This window comes from Mobula birostris, chromosome 5, assembly GCF_030028105.1.
Source record: "Mobula birostris isolate sMobBir1 chromosome 5, sMobBir1.hap1, whole genome shotgun sequence".
Lineage (NCBI taxonomy): Eukaryota > Metazoa > Chordata > Chondrichthyes > Myliobatiformes > Myliobatidae > Mobula > Mobula birostris.
Window position 1 is genome coordinate 188012846 of NC_092374.1, and position 24468 is coordinate 188037313.

The window sequence follows — 24468 nt, forward strand, 5'->3', positions numbered from 1 at the left end:
CCTTCACGAACCCCCGATGGTAACTACAGAACCCGAAGAACAAGCGCAAATTGCCCACAATCTGGGGCCTTGGCCATGTGGTCACCGCCTCTATCTTAGACAGATCCATAGCTACTCCAAACCATGAGACTATGTGCCCAACATAGCTGACAGACGTCTTGCAGAACTGGCACTTGTCCAGGGAATGTTTTAACCCTTCAGCTTCCAAGTGGCCCAGCACCTTCAGCAGCCTTGCTTCATGCTCCTCCAAGGTGGACCCAAACACTATGAGGTCATCCAGATACACCAATACCTCAAGCAAGTTTATATCCCTCACCACATTCTCCGTGATACACTGGAAGGCCACAGGGGCTCCTGATATGCCCTAGGGCATCCTTTCGAACTGGAAGAATCCCAATGGATATATAAGTGCCGTTTTCTCTTTGGCAGCTGAACAAACAAGCGAGGATTGTGTGACTTACAAGACAGGCGGAGACCCCAAGTGATCAGGTACTGGGACTGGGTGCCTTTCAATATTTGCTTGATTATTAATTGATTCCACCTCACCTGTCTGAGTGGCCCTTCTACACTTCAAGCAATTTAGCTGCCTCTCCAGCTGAAAAATGTAGACAGAAAGCTTCTTCCCCTCGTCCTGACACGTTCTGAAACCTCGTCATGAGCTCCATTGGGCTTCCCATCGCACCAAACACCTTTTCTCACATTTGCATGTATGCCGCAGAAGTGGCAAGGAGGTTCTGTGCCTTTACAGCTCTCACAACGACAGTAGCCCGCCCACTCAAACTCTCAACCAATCACCGTCGTCTCATGTCATCAGAGCACTGCCAATCACCTAACAACTGAGAGGTCTGCTCCGCCCAAGTCTCATACTCCTTCTCCCCTTTATGGCTGGGCTATCCGTCGTCACTTCAACGCAGGGGCCCACTACCAAGGACTGTACCCTGCTGACGGAGGCGTCCTGTGCCTCCAACGCATTCTCTTCCTCTCGTACTTCTCTGATCAACTCAACAGTACTTAAAATTCGAATTCACAATTCATCAGAATACAAATATCTACCCCACTCAACATTCACGCATTCGTTACCAGTAACCCCGTGGATTCGCACCACCGCTCAACACCGGCAGCATCCATTTCCACGTATTGTAATCACTTTAGCGGACACTCGGCTTAAACACACAGCCCACTGGACCAATGCTCAGGGCAATCACGCAGCATCCAATGAAATCGATCCCGGATGATACCCCCACAATTGAATCACTCTGGTTACATCGGCTGCGTAAGTCTAGGGAAGAAAATCTCCGGCCCTGCCAAACGTGTGAGATTGGGGTGCAAACCCACCTCCAAAACCCCGTTTGTGTGGATCCTGTGTGGTTCGTTACCCTGTTACCCTGTTACAAATAAGAACACCGCATACAATTAAACAATTTAGCTTTATTATTCTTAATTTGACTAAAGGGCTAGTAAAGAAAAAGCAAAAGAAGAAAAGTGCCCATTTTTATGAAACAGTCAGATGTGCACAAGTTGGAGCTCATGGTTTCCCCTTCACTGATCCTCCTTCGATCTCCCCGGGCTTCGTCAAATCATGGCCCCGCTCCGGGTCAAGTCCTATGAACGCTTCTCTCCCGCGTCTTCTCCATTCATCTTCCGCCGAACAAAAGACCCAGCTCATACCGGTGTCAGGCATACAGCACAAAAGTACACTCCATTCATTGGGTGTTCACATTCCTGAACATCTATTATCTCTAGACATGACCCAAACACGGCTTCTACAGAAAGGCCATTACATCAGCAGTGAAACCTTTCCCAGGGTGTTACACTTGGTTAACTATAGTCTGTGTGGTTAAGTTATTCTCAAGAAACACACACAAAATGCTGGAAGAACTCAGCAGGCCAGGCAGCATCTATGGAAAATGGCACAGTTGACGTTTTGGCCCTTGCATTAAGTGATTGGAAGGTGCTGTTGAAAACAAAATTGATGCAAGTATCTAAGCAAGATTACTGGCAGCCTGAAGGAGAGCCTTCCCACATCCAACTGTATCGGGGATGAGAAAGGCCCCAAACACTCACTCACTCACCTCACCATCACCGGGATCCTTTACACCAACCTGATATGATGCTGAAATTTGACAACACATGCATCAAACCCTAGTGAGCTGTGACATGTTCTCTCGAGACTACTTTTTCTAAAGACCCCTCTGGAGTCAGATCAGAGGTGACTCCAGAATCATTCCAGCTGTGGTGACACTGTAAATCAGAATTTCATAACTGGGAAAAATGTCAGACAATTTCATCCCACAGGTCACAGGAATCCAGAGGGGTTGGTGGGGGTGAGGATAATTCTTCTTAGCTTTTCATCTTATTTTTATAAAAATAAGTCTAAAATTACTTGTAGATGTGACTGGAGTTGATACACAAGACTGAAAATACAATGACACATACCTTTGTCCAATTCCCTCTTTATCACCCGACATTTCAGAATTAAATACAGCACAATTGGCAGCAGGATTGCAAAGACAAGAACGACAATTTCCGTGGTGGAAAAGCCTGCAATTTTTTTAAAAAATCAAATAAGTAAACATGTAACAATTCATCAGATAAATGACACTAACAGCTGCCTGCAGTTGCAAATAACCAAACTATTCCACTTATCTCCACAGGGCAGGAAATGTAGTAACCTCTGCCCAGACTTGCTAACTTTGTCTACATGACTGAACCAACTGACTCTACATGGCCTCCGATGTGGGATAACAACATGCTGACCTGTTATTCCAGACCTGAATTGTCCTCTGCAGTCTAATCTATCCTGGTCACTTGCTGTCAATATTCTGCACTGGCTGCATCTCCTGGTGTTCCAATGGCCACACCTTGAGTAGTGCACTACACTGCAGACAGCTATCCCACACGGTCCATGGTCTGTTTCTCCTGACATCCACAACAATTGGTTATGGAGTTGTCCCACAATTTCACTGGAAACTCACTGAATCACCCAAGTTCAATCTCAAATCATCAGTTTCTGATTCATCTACCACTGACAATCGGGGCCAGGTGTTAACTCTTGCAGGGGTGAGTGGGTGCAATTGCTTACTGGCTCCATTCCACACTTTGTCAAGTAATTTTTCCCATTACTTTTGCAAGAGGGAGTTCTGGCTGATATCAATGATGTGGCCGGGGTACATTCGAGGAGACAATGCTGCTTCTTGGAGACAACATCGACGTTCACGTGATTATCTGATACATAATCAATGCTCAACGTCACCAGCTGCTTTTTGTCTGATATCAGGGACTCATGTTGCAATTTGCTGGGAACAGGATTGTGTTTTAGGCTGCTTCTCTTGTTCTTAATATCTGGTCAATGACATCCTACAATTTTTTTTTTAAATCAGCCATTTTCTGTGAGGGTGGGTGGGCATAGTGATTTTTTCCAACTAGAAGAACCACCTCCAAAGACACTGCAACTCTCACCATTCTCTGGTCCAGGAGCAAGTCTCAGCCAGTGAAGTACTTTCAGTGCAGTCAGTGCTCGAGGGAATGAGATATCCAGTCTGAACTGAGAAAGACTGAACAAACAGTGTGGGACAGAAACTAGACAAGCTGCTTTCGTGATGCTGGTTTACAGAATTATTCCTTCCAAAACTGACAAGAACTATTTTACTCTTATGGAAAAACACAAAGAAAAAACATAAATTGATCCTTGGCTTAATAGCTAATCCTGTACATTGGATTTTAAGAAGGCATTTGACAAGGTGTCACTCATAAGGCTGCTTAACAAGCTGCAAGCCTGTGGTATTACTGGAAGATCCTAGAATGGATAAAGCAGTGGCTAATTGGCAGGAGACAAAGAGAGGGAATAAAGGGAGCCTTTGCTGGTTGGGCTGCGGTGCTAGTTGTGTTCCACAGGGGTCTGTGTTGGGACTGATTCTTTTTACATTGCAAGTCAAAAATGATGGAATTAATGGCTTTGTAGCAAAGTTTGTAGACAATACAAAGACAGGTGGAGGGGCAAGTAGTTATGAGGAAATAGAGAGGCTACAGAAGGACAGATTGGGATAATGGGCAAAGAAGTAGCAGATGGAACAGTGTCGGGAAGTGTATGGTCATGCTTTGTGGTTGAAGAGAGGAGAGAGAAATGGAGAGAAAATACAAACAAAACTGAGGTGCAAAGGGGCTTGGGAGTCCTCGTGCAGGATTCCCTAAGGGTTAATTTGCAGGTTGAGTCTGTGGTGAGGAAGGCTAATGTGATGTTAATACTCATTTCAAGAGAACTAGAATATAAAAGCAAGGATGTAATGTTGAGACTTTAGAAAGCACTGGTGAGGCCTCATTTGGAGTATTGTCAGCAGGTTTGGGCCCCTTTTCTTTGGAAGGATGAGCTGGAATTGGAGAGGGTTCAAAGGAAATTCACAAAAATTATTCCAGGATAGAATGGCTTGTCATAAGAAGAGGGTTTGACGGCTCTGGGCCTGTATTCACTAGAATTCAGAAGAATGAGTGGTAACCTCATCGAAACCAATCGAATGGTGAAAAGCCTTGATAGAGTGGATGTGGAGAGGATGTTTCCTATGGTGAGGAAGTCTAAGACAAGACAACACAGCTTCAGAATAGAGGGATGTCCTTTTAGAATGGAGATGAGAAGGAATTTTTTTAGACAAGGTGGTAAATCTGTGGAATTCTTTGCCAGAGGCAGTTGTCAAGGCCATGTCTTTATGTATTTTAAAGGCAGAGGTTGATAGATTCTTGGTCAGGACATGAAGGGATACAGGCAGAAGGCAGGGGATTGGGCCTGTGAGGAAAATTGGATCAGCCATGATGAAATGGTGCAGCAGACACGATGGGCCAAGTGGTCTAATTCTGCTCCTATATCTTATGGTCTTATCCAAAGATGGAGGTCTCTGAGAGTGAGAATTCAGAGTTCCTCTGCACTAAATACACCGTTATTCCTCATTTGTCAGCCCTCACAGGGTGATGGTGAGCCTCTCACTGAAACCCCTCCTATTCTCATGACGATGTTGGGTTGGGACTTGAGGATGTGATCCCAGTAACAATAAACTTCTGCCTCATACGTGAGCTGCCACTGTGATGTCATTGTGATGTCAATGTATATGAGTCATTATAATACCGTCATTAAATGATGGACATTGAGAGTCACAGAGATCACAGTGTTACTGGGCTACAATTACCAACCAGGCTGAGACTAACTTCCAAATGTCCCCGTGATCTCTCAACTATCACACACTGTCCTTTGCTCTGCTCCTCTCACCTTTCTCTGCACTGAAGTGATTTTCATATTTTAAATTTCCCAGTCTGATCGAAGCTCATTGATTACAATATTTACTCCCTTTCTCCACAGGTTCTGCCTGACCTGCTGAGCATTCTCAGCTTATTCAGATTTTACTGAAGACACCCAGAGCACTGGGACTGGAGTTGACAATTCACCCCCTCCAGCTCTTCAATGGGATCCTGTCCCAACTCTACATTCCAAACTTACTGGGGTTTTGTCACCCAGAAAAAGTGTAATTAATAGAACAGCTAGTCATCTTGTTTGCTGCCTGTAAAGTGTTGCTGTGTCTCACAAGTGCCATCTTTATTTATAGCATGGGCCCAGTAGCCACTGGGAGATAGAAGAACAGATACTTAGACAGATTATCAAAAGATGTAAAAGCAACAGGGCTGTCTGAGTGACTTCAACTTCCACAACACTGACTAAATTCCCTTCACACAAGAGTTTTAAATGGGGTTGTATTTCTTCAGTACATTCAGGAGGGTTTCTTGAAACAGCACGTGACTTGTCCCAGGAGAGGACGGACCATCCTGGAACTTGTTTTGGGAAATGAGTCCGTACAGCTGACCGACGTTTTCTAGGGGGCCATCTTGGCATACGTGATCACAACTACTTACATTGCAAGTTATAAATAATTATAAGTCTGGACCTTGTGGGAATATATGAACTTGCGTAAAGGCAAATCATGACATTATCAGGGAGGAGCTAGGGGAAGTTTATTGTGAACAGCTATTATTGAACAAGTCCACATCTGATGTGGGAGTTGTTTAAAGACCAGATGATCAGAGCTCAGAACTGGCATGTTCCAGTCGGGAGAAAGGACAAGGATGGCAGGGTAGTTGAACCTTGGATGATAGAGTGTTTTGAATTCAGTCAAAAAAAAAGCTAATTTAAGATTTCAGAAGTTCAAAGTGCAAAGTACATTTATTATTGAAGTATGCATACTATATACAACTTTGAGATCGTCGGACTGCCCAGTGTGGTACAATTACGGCCACAGAACAAGAAAACCCAGTGGAACCTATGGAAAACAAAAGAGCATCAAACACCTAATGTGCAGAATAAGCAACAAATTGCCAGTCTGGACGGGGCCAATTTAGGAAGCAAAGATCAGACAGCACCCTTGAAGATGGAGGTAGCAGGAGACAAGGTCGGCTAAAAGAGGCTATGAAATGTCATTGGCGAGTAGGAATAAAGAGAAACCTAACACATCTAATACATATGTTAAAAGCAAGAGGAAAACTAGAGAATGTGTTGAACCACTACAGATCAAAGGAACGTATTTGTGCTTGGAGTCAGAGGATGTGGGCGAGGTACAGAATGGGTACTTAGCATCATATTCACCAGGGAGAAGGACATGGAGCATAGTGAGAGCAGTTTGGGCATGCCAATGTACAAGGGCACTTTGAGATCAGGAAGGGGGGGGGCAATGGATCTTTTGAACAGCATCAAGGTGGATAAATCATCAGGGACTGATGAGATACTGTATATCCCAGATTACTGAAGGAGGTAAGAGAGGAGATGACTGGTGCCTTGGCAAGGATATTTTTGTTACCCTCACTAACAATAGATAATATTCTGGATCACTGGGAATTAGCTGATAATGTTCCTTTGTTCAAGAGGGAAATAGGAATAATCCCAGAAATGATCGGTTCGTGAGCCTTGCATCAATGGTAGGGAAGCTAGTGGAGAGGAGTCTCAGGCATGGGATTTGGGAAATCATGGTCTGATTAGCAACAGACAGCATGGCTTCATGCAGGGCAAGTCACGTATTCTAAACTCAGCTGAGTGTTTATTGCGGAGGTGACAATGGTGTTGATGAGGGTAGTGCAGTGAATGTTGTCTAAATGGATTTTACTGAGGCATCTGACAAGGCTCCTCATTGTCGGCTGATCCAGGAGGTTAAGATACATGGGATCCATGGTGATTTGGTGGTTTAGATTCAGAATCGGCTTGTCCAGGGAAGGCAGAGGGTCGTGGTGGAAGGACGTTATCCTGGCTGGAGATTCATGACCAGTGATCCGTGCTGTGTTTTTAAATACAGTTGAATGTGCTGCTGGGAGAATAATGAAGTATATACAATAGTAACATTTAAGAGGCTGTTAGACAGACACATGAGTATGTATGGACAGAGGGAAATGATAATGCACAAACAGAGAGAATTAGTTTAATTCAACATTCTGTTCAGTATGGACATTGTGGGCTGAAGGGCCTGTTCCTGAATTGTACTGTTCTATGATGTCTGCTTCCTTGTCCCAGGCTCAACCTGCAAAAAAGTTTCTGTCTAACCCGTCACGCAGCACTAATATCTTCAAAGCTCCAATCATATCTCTCCTTAGCTGTCTAATCTCCAAGGAACAAACCCGTTTTTATAACAGTTGCAGCCTCAACACAGATCCTTGTGGATACAATTGGTCACCTCCTGCCAATTGCAGCATCCACAAATTGTCCCCATAGCTTCCCTTCCTTGAGATACTATATCAGGGATCGATATGATATGATATAAAATGCCAGGGATTTTATTAAATGTTTTCTGGAAGTTCCATCACTCAGTGTGGTTTACCTCTGTGCCCTCCAGTGATTTATCTGACCTGTATGTGTTCAACTGACCTGTGCTGTGTTTCTGGTGGTTCTGAACTGTTGATGTTTGGCCATTACTGTCTGAACCCCCCGCCGGTTTCCCTGCACCCGGTTGTGGGGCTGAGGACTGCAGATGCTGGTGGTCCTGATCTTACAATGTTCCAATCACCCTGTAGAGCACTGAGTTCATCATTTTCAAACAAGTTTATTTGACCACATACCTGAAATCGTAGCACTGACGATCCAGGCAACGATGAAACAATCCCTGAGGATAATATTATAGACGGATTTCCACTTCAACCAAATTCTGAATGCGTGAGAACCTTTTCAAAAATAAAAAGAAATTTAAAACATTTGGTAACCAAACCACATAAATGATTTAACACTTGCATCAATGGACAAATGTCCCAGGTAACAGAGCCTGACTCAGGGTTGTTTCGATTGGTGATGACATTGCATGTCCTAAACATCAAGCAATCCAAACAACTCTGAAATGGATCAGATGTCAGAGCTTTGGATTGAAGGAGGTTCAGGAGTTCACTCACCACTGCAGCAAATGGGGAGCTCAGAGAGACACAAAACACAGTTTGTGGCTGCTACCAGGATGTGTTTTACATTTGATAACTTAGATAAACCCTCAGCCACTGACTGTGCATGTGGAGACAGATACACTGCAGCTTCCCTCTGGACATGTCCGGCAGATAAGGCAACAGCCCACTGTGGATATTTTCTGCTGTATTCCCTCATGATCTCAAGGGCTGAGACTGACATCAAGTTGCCAGTGTTAACAAAAACCAACTCCAGCTGTAACACTGAGGTTACACTGTTTGACTGTGAATCCTGTTCTGATGCAGAGGACTGGAACAGCTGCTCACAGCATCAGGCAGTGGCTTATTCCAACGTTGAAACTAAACAGCTCAAGGGTACAGGCTGAACTGTCCAAATGCTGGGATATTTAATATAGATAAGGGGAGAGGTTGTCCAGGACATCCAGTGGTGAGAAGTGCACAAGATCCAAGGACACCTCTCTTGTAGTGGTTTTTGTTCATTTCCAGTTGCTCTCAAGAAAGGGGGCGGTGTGGAGCTGGTTTCTCTATTTTGCACCCACCACCTAAATTCCCACCCTCTTCAGACCCCACATCACTGAAAAAGAATTTCTCTCAATTTCTTCACAAATGTACTTTCAAATTCCCAACCCTATCGTCCACATCTCAGGAGTTAGTGAGGTGTTGAATCAAACCTTCTTCATATCACCAAATCCCCTTTTCCCATTATAACTATAACTCATTCAGCTGAGACACTGCCCATTGGCACAACTTCCATCACTATACACTCAAGATTAACAGGTCTGAACACCCTATCTGATAAACTGGTTTAACTAATCATAAAAAGATTCAGCTCTTGACTACTGGACTGTTTAAAGATGAACTAGGCTCCAAAATTATCGCCCAGGTCATCACCTTGATGTTTTTCAACAATATGAACCGAACAGTGAATACTTGAGTAAAAGTAAAGCAAGCTGCATCAGGTCCTAACCAGAAATGTTGACAACCCCCTTAACCTCAAACAAGAGAAAATCTGCAGATGCTGGAAATCCAAGGAATACACACAAAATGCTGGAGGAACTCAGCAGGCCAGGCAGAAACAATTAGAGTCGAGGTTTCAGGCCGAAACCCTTCGGCAGGACCATTTTGAGTGTGCAACCCCTTTACCTTCACAGATGCTGCTGACCCACAGAGTTCCTCCAGCAACTTGTTTTCTGTTCCTGATCCCAGTGTCATCAGTCTTCTGTCTCCAATGAGACCTGTGGGTCTGACTATTCATCAGTCTCCTGTCTCCATGGAGACTTGTGGGTCTGACTATTCACCAGTCTCCTGTCTCCATGCACTCTTGTGGTTCATCAGCCTCTCTTCTTTCTCTTTGTCCTTGTTGTCCATCGTGGAATTTTATATCAGTCCAGATTTTATCCCACTACCTCCCCACATTAAACTTACCCATGAAGCATACCTTCCATTCATTACCAATTTCCCTTCCAGCACTGAATGTTAGCAAATTTGACAGGCCTGATCTTCCACCTATTAAACCTCCAACATTACCCCTCTCATAGACCAACCACTAACCACCCCCCACACCCCACACCTAAATTTCAGATTCCCACTGTTATTGTAATTGGGTTTCTCCATCATCAGCCTACCTTTCCTAGTTACAAATCCTTGTTGGCATCTTCTAAATCAGTGGGAAATTTGATGTTTGAATGTCTGGGTTCCTGGTCCTGTTACAGTAGTGAAACAGTTTTGGTCACCCTCCTACGGGAGAGATGCCATCAGCTGGAAAGTGTGCACAGGAGACTTGTGTAAGGATGTTGCCAGGATCTATAGAGTCATAAAAAAGTCCAGCACAGAAACAGGCCCTTTGGCCCATCTAGTCTATGTCAAACCATTTAAGCTGCCTACTCCCATCGACCTGCACCTGGACCAAAGCCCTCATACCCCGACCATCCATGTACCAATCCATTGAATATTGAAATCGAACTCACATGTACCACTTGTGCTGGCACTTCATTGCAGACTCTCACAACCCTCTTAAAATTTCCTCTTAAACTTTCATCTTAAACTTTCCACCTTTCACCTTTCCAGTTTAAGATGGTGCTACCGGAGCATGAGACAGCTTACTGCTAGTTTGAAAGCAAAGGAATTCAATAAAACCATTATTAATAACACTTTACTTTAAATAAATTGTGGTAAACTACCACCGCAAGCAATGAAGGAGCGAGTGAAGGCAAAGCGAATTCACGGGATGTGCCCTGCTGGTGCGCTGCAAAATCAACGCAATTTCAACCACTGAGGTTTGGAGGTTCAAAAGTCCTTTTTTGTGGGTTAATTTGTTCTTTTACTTTCTTATGGACATGTGTTTTTTTATTCTCTGTACATTGGGTGTTAGACAGAAATTTTTCAGATATCTGGGGTTAGTGTTTGTGTTTCTTTGTTTCATGGCTGCCTGTTAGGAAACGAATCTCCAGGTTGTATAATGTATACGTACTTTGATAGTAAAATGTACTTTGAACTTTGAATTGAAACACTGGCTCAGATAGTCTGGGGGTTTCTCTCTCTGTGATGCTAGGGCTGTGAGACTGTTCCCAGTTGCTGTGCTTCGTGTCTGTGAACTTTGCAGCTATTTACCCTGTTAAAATGATGAAATGAATACTGAGGCTTTGGGTCTACTCTGGGCTGTTCCAGGGATTTGGATCTAAAGACTCAATTTGGTTCAGAATGCTGTTGTTGTTGCTCGCTTCTCTTGTTTATATGATTTTTTTTGGTGTTTCTTTTTCTCTTTCTCTCTGGGCACTGGGGAGTTGGTCTCATTTTCTTCAACTGGGTTCTTTCAAGTACCTTGCTTTGTGACTGCCTGTAAGCAAACAAATCTCAACGTTGTATAATTGATACATTTTTTGATAATAAATACACTTTGAAACTTGACCCATGACCTCTATTTGTTGATCCACCTAGCCACGGTGGAAAAAACCTGTTTGTATTTACCTTATCTATACCCTTCATAATTTTGTATACCTCTGTCAAATCTCCCCCCAGACTGAGACATTCCAAGGAATAAAGTCCTAACTTATTCAATCTTTCCTTATAACTCAGGTCCTCCAACATCCTTGCAAATTTTCTCTGCACTCTTTCAACCTTATTTACATCTTTCCTGTTGGTTGGTGACCAAAACTGCACACAGTACTCCAAATTGGGCCTCACCAATTTCGTATACAACTTCAACCTAACATCCCACTCCTGTACTCAGTATATTGATTTAGAATGACCAATGTGCCAAAAGGTTTCTTTATGACCCTCTCTTACTGTGAGACTTCTTTCAATGAATTTTGGACCTGTATTCCCAGATCCCTTTGTTTTACCACACTCCTCAGTGCTCTACCATTCTCTGTGTAAGACCTCCCCTGGTTGGTCCTCCCAAAGTGCATCACCCAGTACTTGTCTGCATTAGATTCCATCCGCCATTTTTCAGCCCATTTTTCCAGCTGGTCCAGATCCCCCTGCAAGCAATGATAGCCTTCCTCACTGTCCACGACACCCTCCCGCTCGGCGTCAGCCGCAAATTTACTGATCCAGTGAATCACATCATCAACCAGGTTGTTGACATAGGTGACAAACAACAACAGACCCAGCACCGATCCCTGTGGAAATAAATTTTCAGCACAGATTATAGTTCAAAAATAGTAGCAAAACCTCCAGCTCCTGGCATTAATGTAATGAAAAGTACTCTTTCAAAATTATTTACATCTTTCCTGTCGGTAGGTGACCAAAACTGCACACAGTACTCCAAATTAGACCTCACCAAAGTTTTAGACAACTTCAACCTAAGCATCTCCTGTACTCAATACATTGATTTATGAATGCCAATGTGCCAAAAGCTTTCTTTGTGACCCCATCTAATTTTGACACCTCTTTCAATTGTCAGAGCTGAGAAGGAGAGGATTTGCTGGCTTTTTCAGTTTTTTAAACGGCCAGCCAATCGGGAGCAGAGGAGCTGAAGACAGCCAGTAGGCTGGCGCACTATAAAAGAAGTTCCGTCTAGCGAAGCGGCCGTTGTCAGAGCTGAGAAGGAGAGGATTCATAGGCTTTTTCAGTTTGTTAAACAGCCAACCAGTTGGGAGTGGAGGAGCTGCAGACAGCCGGTCAGCTAAAGCACTATAAAAGAAGTTTCGTCTAGCAAAGCGGCCACCGTTGGAGAGGACTGAGTCAAGAGTGGGATGGCTTTGGCTCAACAGGCTTCAGCGTAAACAGGCAGAGGCGAGGGTAGGTTCCGGTAAGTTGTTGTTTTCTTATTCTCATTAGATTTCTTTTTTTAACTAGTAAGTTTAGAGACAGTGCCAGGCAGGATGTTGGAATGCTCTTCTTGCAGGATGTGGGAAGTCAGGGAGACCTCTGGTTTCCCTGACAACGACACCTGCAAGAAGTGCATCCAGCTGCAACTCCTAACAAACGGCGTTAGGGAACTGGAGCAGGAGCTGGGTGACTTCCGGATCACTCGGGAGAATGAGGAGATTATAGATAGTAGCTACAGGGAGGTAGTTATGACAAAGGAGCAGAGCACAGGAAATTGGGTTACCATCAGGCGAGGAAGGGGAAAGGGCAGGCAGAGCAGGGTTCCCCTGTGGCCATTCACCTCAACAACAAGTATACAGATTTGGATACTGTTGGGGGGCATGACTGACCTGGGATAAGCTGCAGTAGCCGGATCTCTGGCACTGAGTCTGGCTCTGCAGTGCAGAAGGGAGGGTGGAAGAAGAGGAGAGCGGTAGTGAGAGGGGACTCGATAGTTAGAGGTACAGATAGGAGGTTCTGTGGTGGTGACAGAGACTCCCGGATGGTTTGTTGTCTCCCGGGTCCCAGGGTCAAGGATGTCTCTGATCGCGTGCACAGCATTCTGAAGTGGGAGGGTGATCAGCCAGATGTCCTGGTGCACATTGGTACCAATGACATAGCAAGGAAGAGTGAGGAGGTCCTAGAGAGTGAGTATAGAGAGCTTGGTAAGAAGTTAAAAAGCAGGACCACAAGGGTGGTAATCTCAGGATTGCTAGCTATGCTACGTGCCAGTGAGGGTAAGAATAGGATGCTCTGGTGGATGAACACATGGCTGAGGAACTGGTGTAGGGGGCAGGGTTTCAGATTTCAAGATCATTGGGACCTCTTCTGGGGCAGGTGGGACCTGTACAAGAGAGACGGGTTACACCTCAACTACAAGGGGACCAATATCTTTGCAGGGAGGTTTGTAAGTGCTGTTGGGGAGTCTTTAAACTAGATTTGCAGGGGGATGGGAATCAGAGTGCCAGAGCAGATAGTGGAGTGGGGGTGAAAATAAATAATGTTAAAAGTTCATTCCTCAGACCTTGAAGGAGACTAGTGTTGAAATTGCAGGGGCCCTGGCAGATATATTTAAAATGTCAGTATCTATGGGTGAGGTGCCGGAGGATTGGAAGATAGCTCATGTTGTTCCGTTGTTTAAAAAAGGCTCTAAAATTAATCCAGGAAATTAGAGGTCAGTAAATTTGACATCGGTAGTAGGTAAATTATTGGAAGGAGTACTAAGAGATAGGGTCTGCAAGTATTTGAATAGACAGGGACTATTAGGAAGAGTCAGCATGGCTTTGTGCATGGTAGGTCATGTTTAACAAATCTATTAGAGTTTTTTGAGGAGGTTACCAGGAAAGTGGATGAAGGGAAGGCAGTGGATATTGTCTACATGGACTTTGGTAAGGCCTTTGAGAAGGTTCTGCATGGGAGGTTAGTTAGGAAGATTCAGTCGCTTGGTATACACGGAGAGGTAGTAAATTGGATTAGACATTGGCTCAATGGAAGAAGCCAGAGAGTGGTAGTGGAGGATTGCTTCTCTGAGTGGAGGCCCGTAACTAGTAATCTGCCACAGGGATCAGTACTGGGTCCATTGTTATTTGTCATCTATATCAATGATATGGATGATAATGTGATAAATTGGATCAGCAAATTTGCTGATGATACAAAGATTGGAGGTGTAGTGGACAGTGAGGAAGGTTTTCAAAGCTTGCCGAGGGATTTGGACCAGCTGGAAAAATGGGCTGAAAAATGGCAGATGGAGTTTAATACAGACAAGTGTGAGATATTGCACTTTGGAAGGACAAACCAAGGTAGAACATACAGGGTAAATGGTAAGGCACTAAGGAGTGCAGTAGAACAGAGGGATAAGGGAATACAGATACAAAATTCCCTAAAAGCGGCGTCACAGGTAGGTAGGGTCATAAAGAGAGCTTTAGGTACATTGGCCTTTATAAGTCAAAGTATTGAGTATAAGAGTTGGAATGTTATGGTGAGGTTGTAAAAGGCATTAGTGAGGCCAAATTTGGAGTATTGTGTTCAGTTTTGGTCACCAAATTACAGAAAGGATATTAATTAGGTTGAAAGAGTGCAGAGAAAGTTTACAAGGATGTTGCTGGGACTTGAGAAACTCAGTTACAGAGAAAGGTTGAATACATTAGGACTTTATTCCCCGGAGCGTTGAAGAATGAGGGGATATTTGTTAGAGGTATATAAAATTATGATGGGTGTAGATAGAGTGAATGCAAGCAGGCTTTTTCCACTGAGGCTGGGGGAGGAAAAAACCAGAGGACATGGGTTAAGGGTGAAGGGGGAAAAGTTTAAAGGGAACATTAGTGGGGGCTTCTTCACACAGAGAGTGGTGGGAGATTGGAATGAGCAGTCAGATAAAGTGGTAAATGTGGGCTCACTATTAACACTCAAGAAAAACTTGGATAGGTACATGGATGAGAGGTGTATGGAGGGATATGGTCCAGGTGCAGGTCAGTGGGACTAGGCAGAAAAATAGTTCAGCACAGCTAAGAAGGGCTAAAAGGCCTGTTTCTGTGCTGTAATGTTCTATGGTTCTATGGAATTTATGGACCTGTATTCCCAGATCCCTTTGTTCTACCATACTCCTTAGTGTCCTACCATGCACCCGTAATCCTGGTGTCATCTGCATATTTACTGATACAGTTAACCACATAATCATCCTGATCAGTGATATTGATGACAAACAATGGACACAGTGTTGAACGTGTGCCACTCCATTAGTCACAGGCCTCCAGTCAGAGAGGAAACCACTGTCTGGCTTCTCCCACAAAGCCAACGTCTAATCAAACTTCTGAAATGCCCGCTTCGCTGCTGCTGCTACTGTGTGGTAACCAGAATCTCCGGAGCAGGCCCCGAAATCCTCGGCTTTGTGCATTTCAGCGGCCAGGGCTAGGTCAAAGGCACTCGGCAGAGGATGGCGCTCGGGAGGCTGTATCGGAGGGGCTGGTCGGAAACTCAAAGTTTTCGGACGGATGGACTCAGTGTCGGCTGTGGTCAGCTGCTTCCAATGCATCAGCATGTTGACGGTGCCTGGAGGTTTATGGCAGCGAGTTTCTCCCTTTTGCCACCTGCTATCGGGGACTTAGGAGTCAATCGACTCAGGGACTTTTGAGACTTTATTTACGTGCCCAAGGTTTGTTCTTCTTCAAATTATGGTATTGCTTTGCACTGCTGTAACTATATGTTATAATTATGTGGTTCTGTCGGTGTTAGTCTTTGGTTTGTCCTGTTTTCTGTGATATCACTCCGGAGAAACATTGTATCATTTATTAATGCATGCATGCACTTTTAAATGACAATAAACAGTGGACTGAGTGTTCTCATAATCTAATTTACTATCGCATCCTGAAAGCTAAGTGACTGAAACTTTCTGAACAACCTGCCATGTGGGACCATGTCAAATGTCTTGCTAAAGTCCATGTAGACAACATCCACTGCCTTGCCTTCATGAGCTTTCCTGGTAACTTCAGAAACTCTAAAATATTGGTTAAACACGAACTACAGTAAAGATGGCGCGACACAGCTTGCAGCGGCCACTCCGGTGAATGATATCTGTTATCTGTCAAGTAGGGTGCCGTGCACAATCCTGATTTGATGGAGACAGACGTGAGAGCACGGAGGAATCTCTGGTGAAACTTCTGAAATGCCTGTTTCGCTGCTACTGTGTGATCCAGAATCTCTGGAGGTAAAGGCCCCAAGTCCTCGGATTTGCGTGTTGCTCGGCGACCGGGGCGGAGTCGAAGTGCTCAGCAGAGATGGTGCTCGGTGTCGGAGGCTCGCAGAGTCAGCTGCGGTTGGGTGCTTTCAATGCTTCAGCAAGTTTGCGGTGCTTCCGTCTGCGTGAGATGATGGGGCTATCGGGATTTGAGACTTTTCTTTTACCGTGCCCATGGTCTGCTCTTTATCAAATTACAGTATTGCTTTGCACTGTTGTAACTATGTTATAATTATGTGATTTTGTCAGTTTTAGTCTTGGTTTGTCCTGTGTTTCTGTGATATCACTCTGGAGGAACATTGTATCATCTTTTAATGCATTCATTTCTAAATGACAATAAACGAGGACTAAGTGTCCTCATAATCTGACCTAATCTAATCTATTGACTGTCACACCTTGCACAGTAATAAGACAGACGGTGTCGTACCTGTATATTGTGTTTGAGGCAGGAACATTAACAACACTTAAAAGGTCTCGGACCGGTCAGGTGTGGGGCCTTTAAGGCTCATTGCCATGTCTGAAAGTGAGGCAGGAGAGGGGATCCAAGCCAGGCTGAGACACAGGGGGACGAGGCCTCCTCAACCTAGCATCCTGTCGGTAAATGTGCCGTCGCTGGAGAACAAAATCGCGGATCTGAGGGCAAGACTGCTGCATCAGAGGCAGCTGAGACTCTACTCAATTGTATGCTTTATCGAAACGTGGCTTTCTCCGGACACGCCGGATGCAGCAGACAGACCAGAGGGATTCACGATTCACAGAATGGACCGAACTGCTGACTCAGGGAAGGCAAAAGCAGAAGGTGTGTGTTTTATGGTTAACTCATTGGTGCTCTGACATGAGTGGTTTGAGTGGTAGGTGATCTGGGAAGGGTCCAATGTAGCTGGAAGGTGGGATTTCATACGATCCGTTACCAGCTGCCCAAAGCACTTCATGATTATTGAGGTCAATGCCACTGATCCGTAATCAATTCAGCCAATTATTGTCTCTCTCGTACACCAAAATGATGGTGGTGGCCTGGAAACCTACAAGGACAGTGAACTGTTTCAGAGAGATGTTAAAGATGTCTGTTAAGACCTGTGTTAGCTGGGTTGGAGAATCCCTCTACACCCCACCAGTCTGCGGTCTGGCCCTGCACCTTTGGTCAGATTACAGGTTGATGAGCATCTGCAACCAGTTTGAGTTGGCATCGGGGACCAGTGTCAACCACAGGAAGAGTGATACCACACTCTTCAACATGGTTGTTGTTCTGAGTGTAGGTCTGTGACGAGTGGTGTTTTGTAGGTATCTGTGCTGGGGCCTCTGCTCTTGGTAATGCGGAAATGACTTGGATGGAAATTTAGATGGTAACTTTACTGATGATAAAAAATATTGGCGGAGTTGCAGACATTGTACAGATATTGTGTGCTGTTTTGTTTGCCCAGTTGTAGGAAGGATGTGGAAACTTTGGAGAGGGTGCAGTAAAGTTTTACCAGGATGCTGCCTGGATTAGAGGGTATGAACTACAAAGAGAGTTTGGGCAAACTTGGATTGTTTTATCTGGAGTGTCAAAGTCTGAGGGGGGATACCCGACAGAAGTTTATAAAATTATGAGAAGAGTAGATAGGGTAGACAGTCAGTCTTTTTTCCAGGGTGGACATGTCAAAAACTAGAGGCTGTAGCTTGAAGGTCAATGGGTAAAAGTTTAGAGGAGATTTGCAGGGCAAATTATTTTACAGAGTGCCAAGTGTCTGGGCTGCCAGGGGTGGGGGAGACATTTAAAAGACATTCAGACAGGCAGAAGAATCTGCAGGCAATGGAGGGATATGGATAATGTTCAGGCAGAAGGGATTAGTTTGATTTGATATCATGTTCAGCACAGACACTCTGCCTCAGAGTCAGTTCCTGTGCGGTACTGTTCTACGTGAAAATCCTGTAGGTCTTGACAGAGTGACAATTGTTCAAAGTTCAAAGTCAATTTTATTATCAATGTACATAAATATCACCATATACAACCCTGAGATTCATTGTCTTGTGTGCTTGCCCTGCAATTCTCCAGAATAGTAACTATAACAGGATCAATGAAAGATCAACCACAGTGCAGAAGACAACAACTGTGCAAATGCAAATAAATAACAAGTACATGAGATAATGAGACAGAGTTATTGAAAGTGAGATCATTGGTTGTGGGAACATTTCAAGATGGGACAAGTGAAGTTGAGTGTAGTTATCCTCTGTTGTTCAAGAGCCTGATGGTTGAGGGGTAGTAACTGTTCTTGAACCTGGTGGTGCGAGTCCTGAGGCTCCTGTACCTTCTACCTGATGGCCACAGTGAGAAGGGAGCATGACCTGGTTGGTGGGAATCCCTGATGATGGATGCTGCTTTCCTACGACAGTGTTTCATGTAGATGTGCTCAATGCTTCAGAGGGATTTACCCGTGATGTACTGGGATGAATCTGTTACTTTGTGTTGGGTTTTCCATTCAAAGTCATTAGTATTTCCATACCAGGCTATGATGCAGCCAATCAATATACTCTGCACGACACATCTGTAGAAGTGTCGAAGTTAGAAATAGAAGTTTGTCAAACTTCTAGATGTCATGCTGAATCTCTGCCAACTGCTAAGGAAACGGTACAGGCGCTGCCAGGCTTTCTCCAGAATTGCATTTACATGCTGGACCCAGGACAGATCCTCTGAAATAGTAGCACCCAGGAATTTAAAACTGCTGACCCTCTCCGCCTCTGATCCTCTGGTGAGGACTGGTTCATGGACCTCTGGATTCCCTCTCCTGAAGTCTGTAATCAATTCCTTGGTCTTTCTGACATTGAGTGAGAGGTTGTTGTCATGACACCACTCAGCCAGATTTTCAGTCTCCCTCCTGTATGCTGATTCAGCAACACTTCGATTTGGCCTGTGACAGTGGTGTTGTCAGCAAACCTGAATGTGGCATTGGAACTGTGCTCAGCCACACAGTCATCAGTGTAAAGCAGGTAGAGCAGGGTCTAAGCTCACAGCCCTGTGGTACACATGTGTTGATGGAGATCGTGGAGGAGATGTTGTTGCCAATCAGAACTGACTGGAGTTTACAAGTGAAGGAATTCAGGATCCAATTGCACAGGGTGGTATTGAGGCCAAGGTCTTGTAGATGATTAGATCTGAGGGGATGATGGTATTGAATGCTGAACTGCAGATAATAATGAACATCCTGATGTCTGCATCTTTGCTGTCCAGATGTTCCAGGATTAAGTGAAGCGTCAATGAGATGGCATCTGCTGTAGACCTGTTGCTCCGGAAGGCAAATTGGAGTGGATCCAAGTCACCTCTCAGGCAGGAGCTGATATGTTTCATCACCAACCTCTCAAAACACGTCATCACTATCGATGTACCTCAGTGCAACTGGGTGATAGACATTGAAGCAGATTACCACGGTCTTCTTGAGCACCAATATAAATGAAGCCTGCTTGATGCAGGTGGTACCACACACTGCTGAAGCAAGACGTTAAAGATCTCAGTGAACACACCAGCCAGTTGATCAGCATCTTAGTACGTGGCCAGTTACCCAGTCCAGTCCAGATGCTCTCCTAGGATTCACCCTCCTGAAGACAACCCGCACTTCAGATCATCCGATCATCAGGGGATGTGGGAGCTTGCAATGGTTCCTCCATGTTCTGATGGTCAACATGAGCAGAGAAGACATTGAGCTCATCTGGAAGTGAAGCTCTGCTGTCTCCCATGTCGCTTGATTTAACTTTATGAGAGCTGATAGCATTCAAACCCTGCCACAGCTCTCGAGGATCCCATCGCTGCTTCAAGTTTGGTTTGTCGATGGGACCCTCGACAGTGTCTTCAGATCTTCTACCTCCTCCTCGATCTTAGCAATAAGAAGAGGGTATATCCTGGGTGATGGGGGGCCTTAATGGACGATGCCGTCTTTTTGTGGCATCCTTTAAAAAATTTCCTGGATGCTGGGGAGGCTGGTGCCCACGATGGAGCAAACTGAGTTCACAACTTTCTGCAGCTTATTCCGATCCTGTACACTGACCCCTCATACCAGACGGTGAAGCAACCAGTTAGAAAGCTCTTCACAGTGCATTGGTAGAAAGTTGTGAGTGTCTTTGGTAACATATCAGTTCTCCTCAAATTCCTCAGGAAATATAGCTGCTGTCGTGCCTTCTTTGTAATTGGATCAAGCTATTGGGCCAGGACACGTCCTCAGAGATGTTGACACCCAGCAACTTGAAACTGCTCATCCTCAGCAAGCTGTTTACTGTCTACCTGTGCTGCACACTACATGCACTCTGAATTATGCTTTATTAATGTATTTGTGGTAATATTTTGTTTTCTGTGTTGTGAGTGATATGTGTTTTGTGGGTGCACCGTGGTCTGGAGGAATATTTGTTTCATTTGTTTGGTTGTATGATGTACAGTCAGATGACAATAAACATGAATGTGTGTCCTATTTAACGGAAGATAATTTTATCTCTTGTATAGTCAGTTCACTCTACAATACATGTGACATTCTGTTACCTTTTCTGATTACTTGCTGAAGCTGAAATTGAGCCAGTTACTAATGATACCCAGTGAACCCAGCTCCCTCTGCATCTGCAGCCTCTCCCCATTTCAATAATACACTCCTTCGTTTTCCCTGACAATGTGAACAATTCCACATTCTGCCACCTTGCACTCAATTTGTCAGATGATTTGCCTGTTCTCATCACTTTGGACCCTCCATATGTCCTTATCACAATTTACTTTCCACTTAAAGGCCAATTTATACTTGTGTGTCAAATTGACGCCGTAGGTACGGCGTGGCCGCGTACAATACACTGTACCCTGCACCGTACCCTATGCTGTAGCCTGACGTGCACCTCCTCAAAAATGTAACTACGCGTCGCGGTGACGCAGACCGGAACAACTGTGATTAGTCCGCTTGGTAGCATCGCATTTCCTCCTACCCTGTAATAGCTTCCCATTGGGCGACTGAAGGGCAGGGAAGGAACTCTGGCTGCAATGCTTTCCATAAGGCTTCACAGACCTCTGAAATTACGGAGGACCCTGTGCTTGACGCCAGTTTGTTGCTAGCTGCTACAGCCTGTTGACTCCCACCTGAAGCTAAAACTCGAATGGTGATTGCCAGTCTCTGAGTATACTGTGCGTATACTGATGCAAAATAATGCGAGACAATGAACCAAATCGTCAAATCTACCTGCCGTCATCCGAAAATATTGAAATACATTCCCTCATCCATGTCTCTCACTGGCCGGAAAAGCACAGAAAATTCACCCTCCTTTAGTTTCAGTCGCCGTTGTTTGAAGTTTGAGTTTCTTCGTGTTGAGTTTCAACATGAAGAAACTCAACGCAGTGGGACAGAAACCCGACTGCCAACTAGCGTTTTGACGGTGAATTGCAGAGCGACGCAGACACACCAACGCACAAGTATAAATACTCACAACGGCGTAGGCTACGGCTTTGGCTACTACGCAGAAGTATAAATCAGCATTTGCGCTGGTGTCAAATTTAACCACCATATCATTGGTATCTTCATCTCCCATAGCAAGAACATTACAAAAAATTATGAAAATCTCTGTTCCCAGAACCAAACACAGAGGCATCCACTTTTACATCCAGACAGACAGAAAAGATCCATTTATGCTGACTGTCTTCTTCCTCTTTTACATTCTCCACAATAACCTTTGATATGACACCATAGTAAATGCTCACTGGAAATCTAAACACAGCAGATCCACCTTTACCCACAGCACGTTATCACTGTAAAAAGAGGCCAATAAATAGATCAAACATGATATCCCTCTCACAAAACCATGTTGATGTTGACTGATTCAGGGATGTGTGTTTTAGGTGTCCTGTTATATTATGCCTAATGATTAAAATCTCATCTGTGCTCTCAGAACCTGCTAACTCTTTATACTTCACATTCCCTGACCCAGTTCTACAACAGTTTAGTCCAGATGCATTTGAAATTTCTTCACTTCTCTAACTCTTCTCCTGTGAACTCCTGATCTTCATCACTCCACCACTGGCGTGTTTGCTTTGATTTAGCGCAAAGACCAAACTCTGAGTTTCCCTGTCTGAAACTCTGCACTTGTGCTCCTCCTTTCAAACCGAACTCTATGTTCAGTCCAGGGTCACCTGCATCATTATTGTTCCCTGCAACTTGCTGACATATTATTTTGCAATTTCCCTCTGAAGCTTCACAGTACTTTTCATTATATTAATGCCAGGAGCTGGAGGTTTTGCTACTACTCTTGAACTATAATCTGTGTTGAAAGTTTATTTCTGAAGTGGACTTGGCCAGGAAGTTCCTGAATGAGGACATGAGGAAGGAATAATAATATTTTGATGTTTTATAAGCTGGAAATGAACTTGGGGGTAAAAGCCACAGAGCTGAAAGCTGCTGTTGAATGAAAATGTTGTTGTAAGTATCCAAGACAGACACAAGGGAGACGAGTCCTACCCCTTCCCAACCTTGTTACTATCAGGATCATGGGGGAAACTTTCCCTCGGTCCTCAGCTCCAAACTGATTTTGTGTTACATTGAAGTTGAACACAATGTGAAACACAAATGGATTGAGTCAGCCCCTCTCAGGGTCCCTTCTATTAAAGACCCTCCGGAGTCAGTTCAGAGACAATTCCCAAATATCTCCAGGCATTCTGTGTCACTGTGAAACATCAGCTCATAACTGGAATGAACAGGACAACTTCACCCAAATGTACAGGACTGGAAGAGCTGGGATAGGGTGTTGGTAATTCAGACGAGATTTAATTTGATATCTTTTTCTTTTTGAAAATATGTCACATTTCACTTAATTTCAAATTTATATCCAAGTGTGTATTAAACAATGACAGATACCTTCCAGTATTTCACAAATCCCGGTCACACGTGGAAGTAAATAGATATATATTGAAGAAAGCCGCAGTCCTATGATCATCACAGCAACCACTACAAAGTCCAGCGGTGAAATGCCTGCAATTAAAAATAAATCAAATAAGCAAACATGTAACAAAACTCCAGAGAAATGTCAATGAAAACTTCCAGTGGTTGCAACAACCAAACTCTTACACTGATGTCCCAGTGAAGGGAACATGCCAATTCCCACCCAGTGTGCCAACCTGTGACCCAGACCTGCACCAGCAGACCCTGTATAGATTAACAAGTCACTGAACTGCAATGTCAGGTATGAATGAATAATTCACGGTGCCGACTTTATTTTCCTCGTGGGTCTCCAGCCCAGTCTTTACATATCACCTGCTGCCAATTTCTGCACTGGCTGCTCCCTCTGGTTCCAATGGTCAGACCTTAGAGCTCATTATGGTCCATAGTTTCTTTGTCAAAACATCCACAACAGTTGATTATGGAGAAGCCCATAAATTTCACAGAAAGTTGCTGAAATTTTCATTCCAATTCTGACCAGTTTCCGTACAGTCTGCTGTTCATAACTGTAGCTCGATTCCAGTTGTTCACTGGTGGAAATTCCTCACTGGCTGCATTTAATGTGATTGCAACCTAATTTCCCTCATTTCATGATGGGGTCAACAGTCCATCAGAGAGGAAAAAGCTGTACATGGCATTCATCGAACACTCAGACATGTCAGTCACTGTCACCAGCTCCATCACTCCAGATGTTTGTGTTGGAACATCAGATGGTGAACAGAGGAAGGAAACAGGAGTGTTTCTGACAGCTGCTTTGACTCTGCATATCTATTCACTGATGTACATAGATTGAACAATTCAAATTCTGTGAATGGGAGCCACAGTGAAAATCTACTTTAACTCTGCCCACCATCTTGGTGAATCTTTTCTGCACTCTTTCTAGTCTAATCACATTCTGACAGGCTGTATCACTGTCTGGTATGAGGGGTGGGGATAGGCTACTGCACAGGACTGAAAGAAGCTGCAGAGGGTTGCAGGTTTAGTCGGCTCCATCCTGGGTACCAGCCTACAAAGTACCCAGGACATCTTCAAGGAGCAGTGGCTCAGAAAGGCAGCGTCCATTATTAATTC

General features: G+C 44.4%; 1 protein-coding gene across 1 annotated transcript in view; it reads right to left on the reverse strand.

Annotated features, from left to right (window-relative positions):
• Nucleotides 1-24468, reverse strand: part of LOC140198439 (uncharacterized) — a 163841-nt gene that overhangs the window by 85718 nt on the left and 53655 nt on the right. Inside the window, exons 8-10 of the mRNA XM_072259529.1 lie at nucleotides 23317-23430; nucleotides 8077-8178; nucleotides 2437-2541 (exon numbers count right to left, since the gene is read on the reverse strand). Of these exons, the coding sequence (XP_072115630.1) occupies nucleotides 2437-2541; nucleotides 8077-8178; nucleotides 23317-23430 (321 nt within the window). The remainder of the gene's footprint in view (nucleotides 1-2436; nucleotides 2542-8076; nucleotides 8179-23316; nucleotides 23431-24468) is intronic.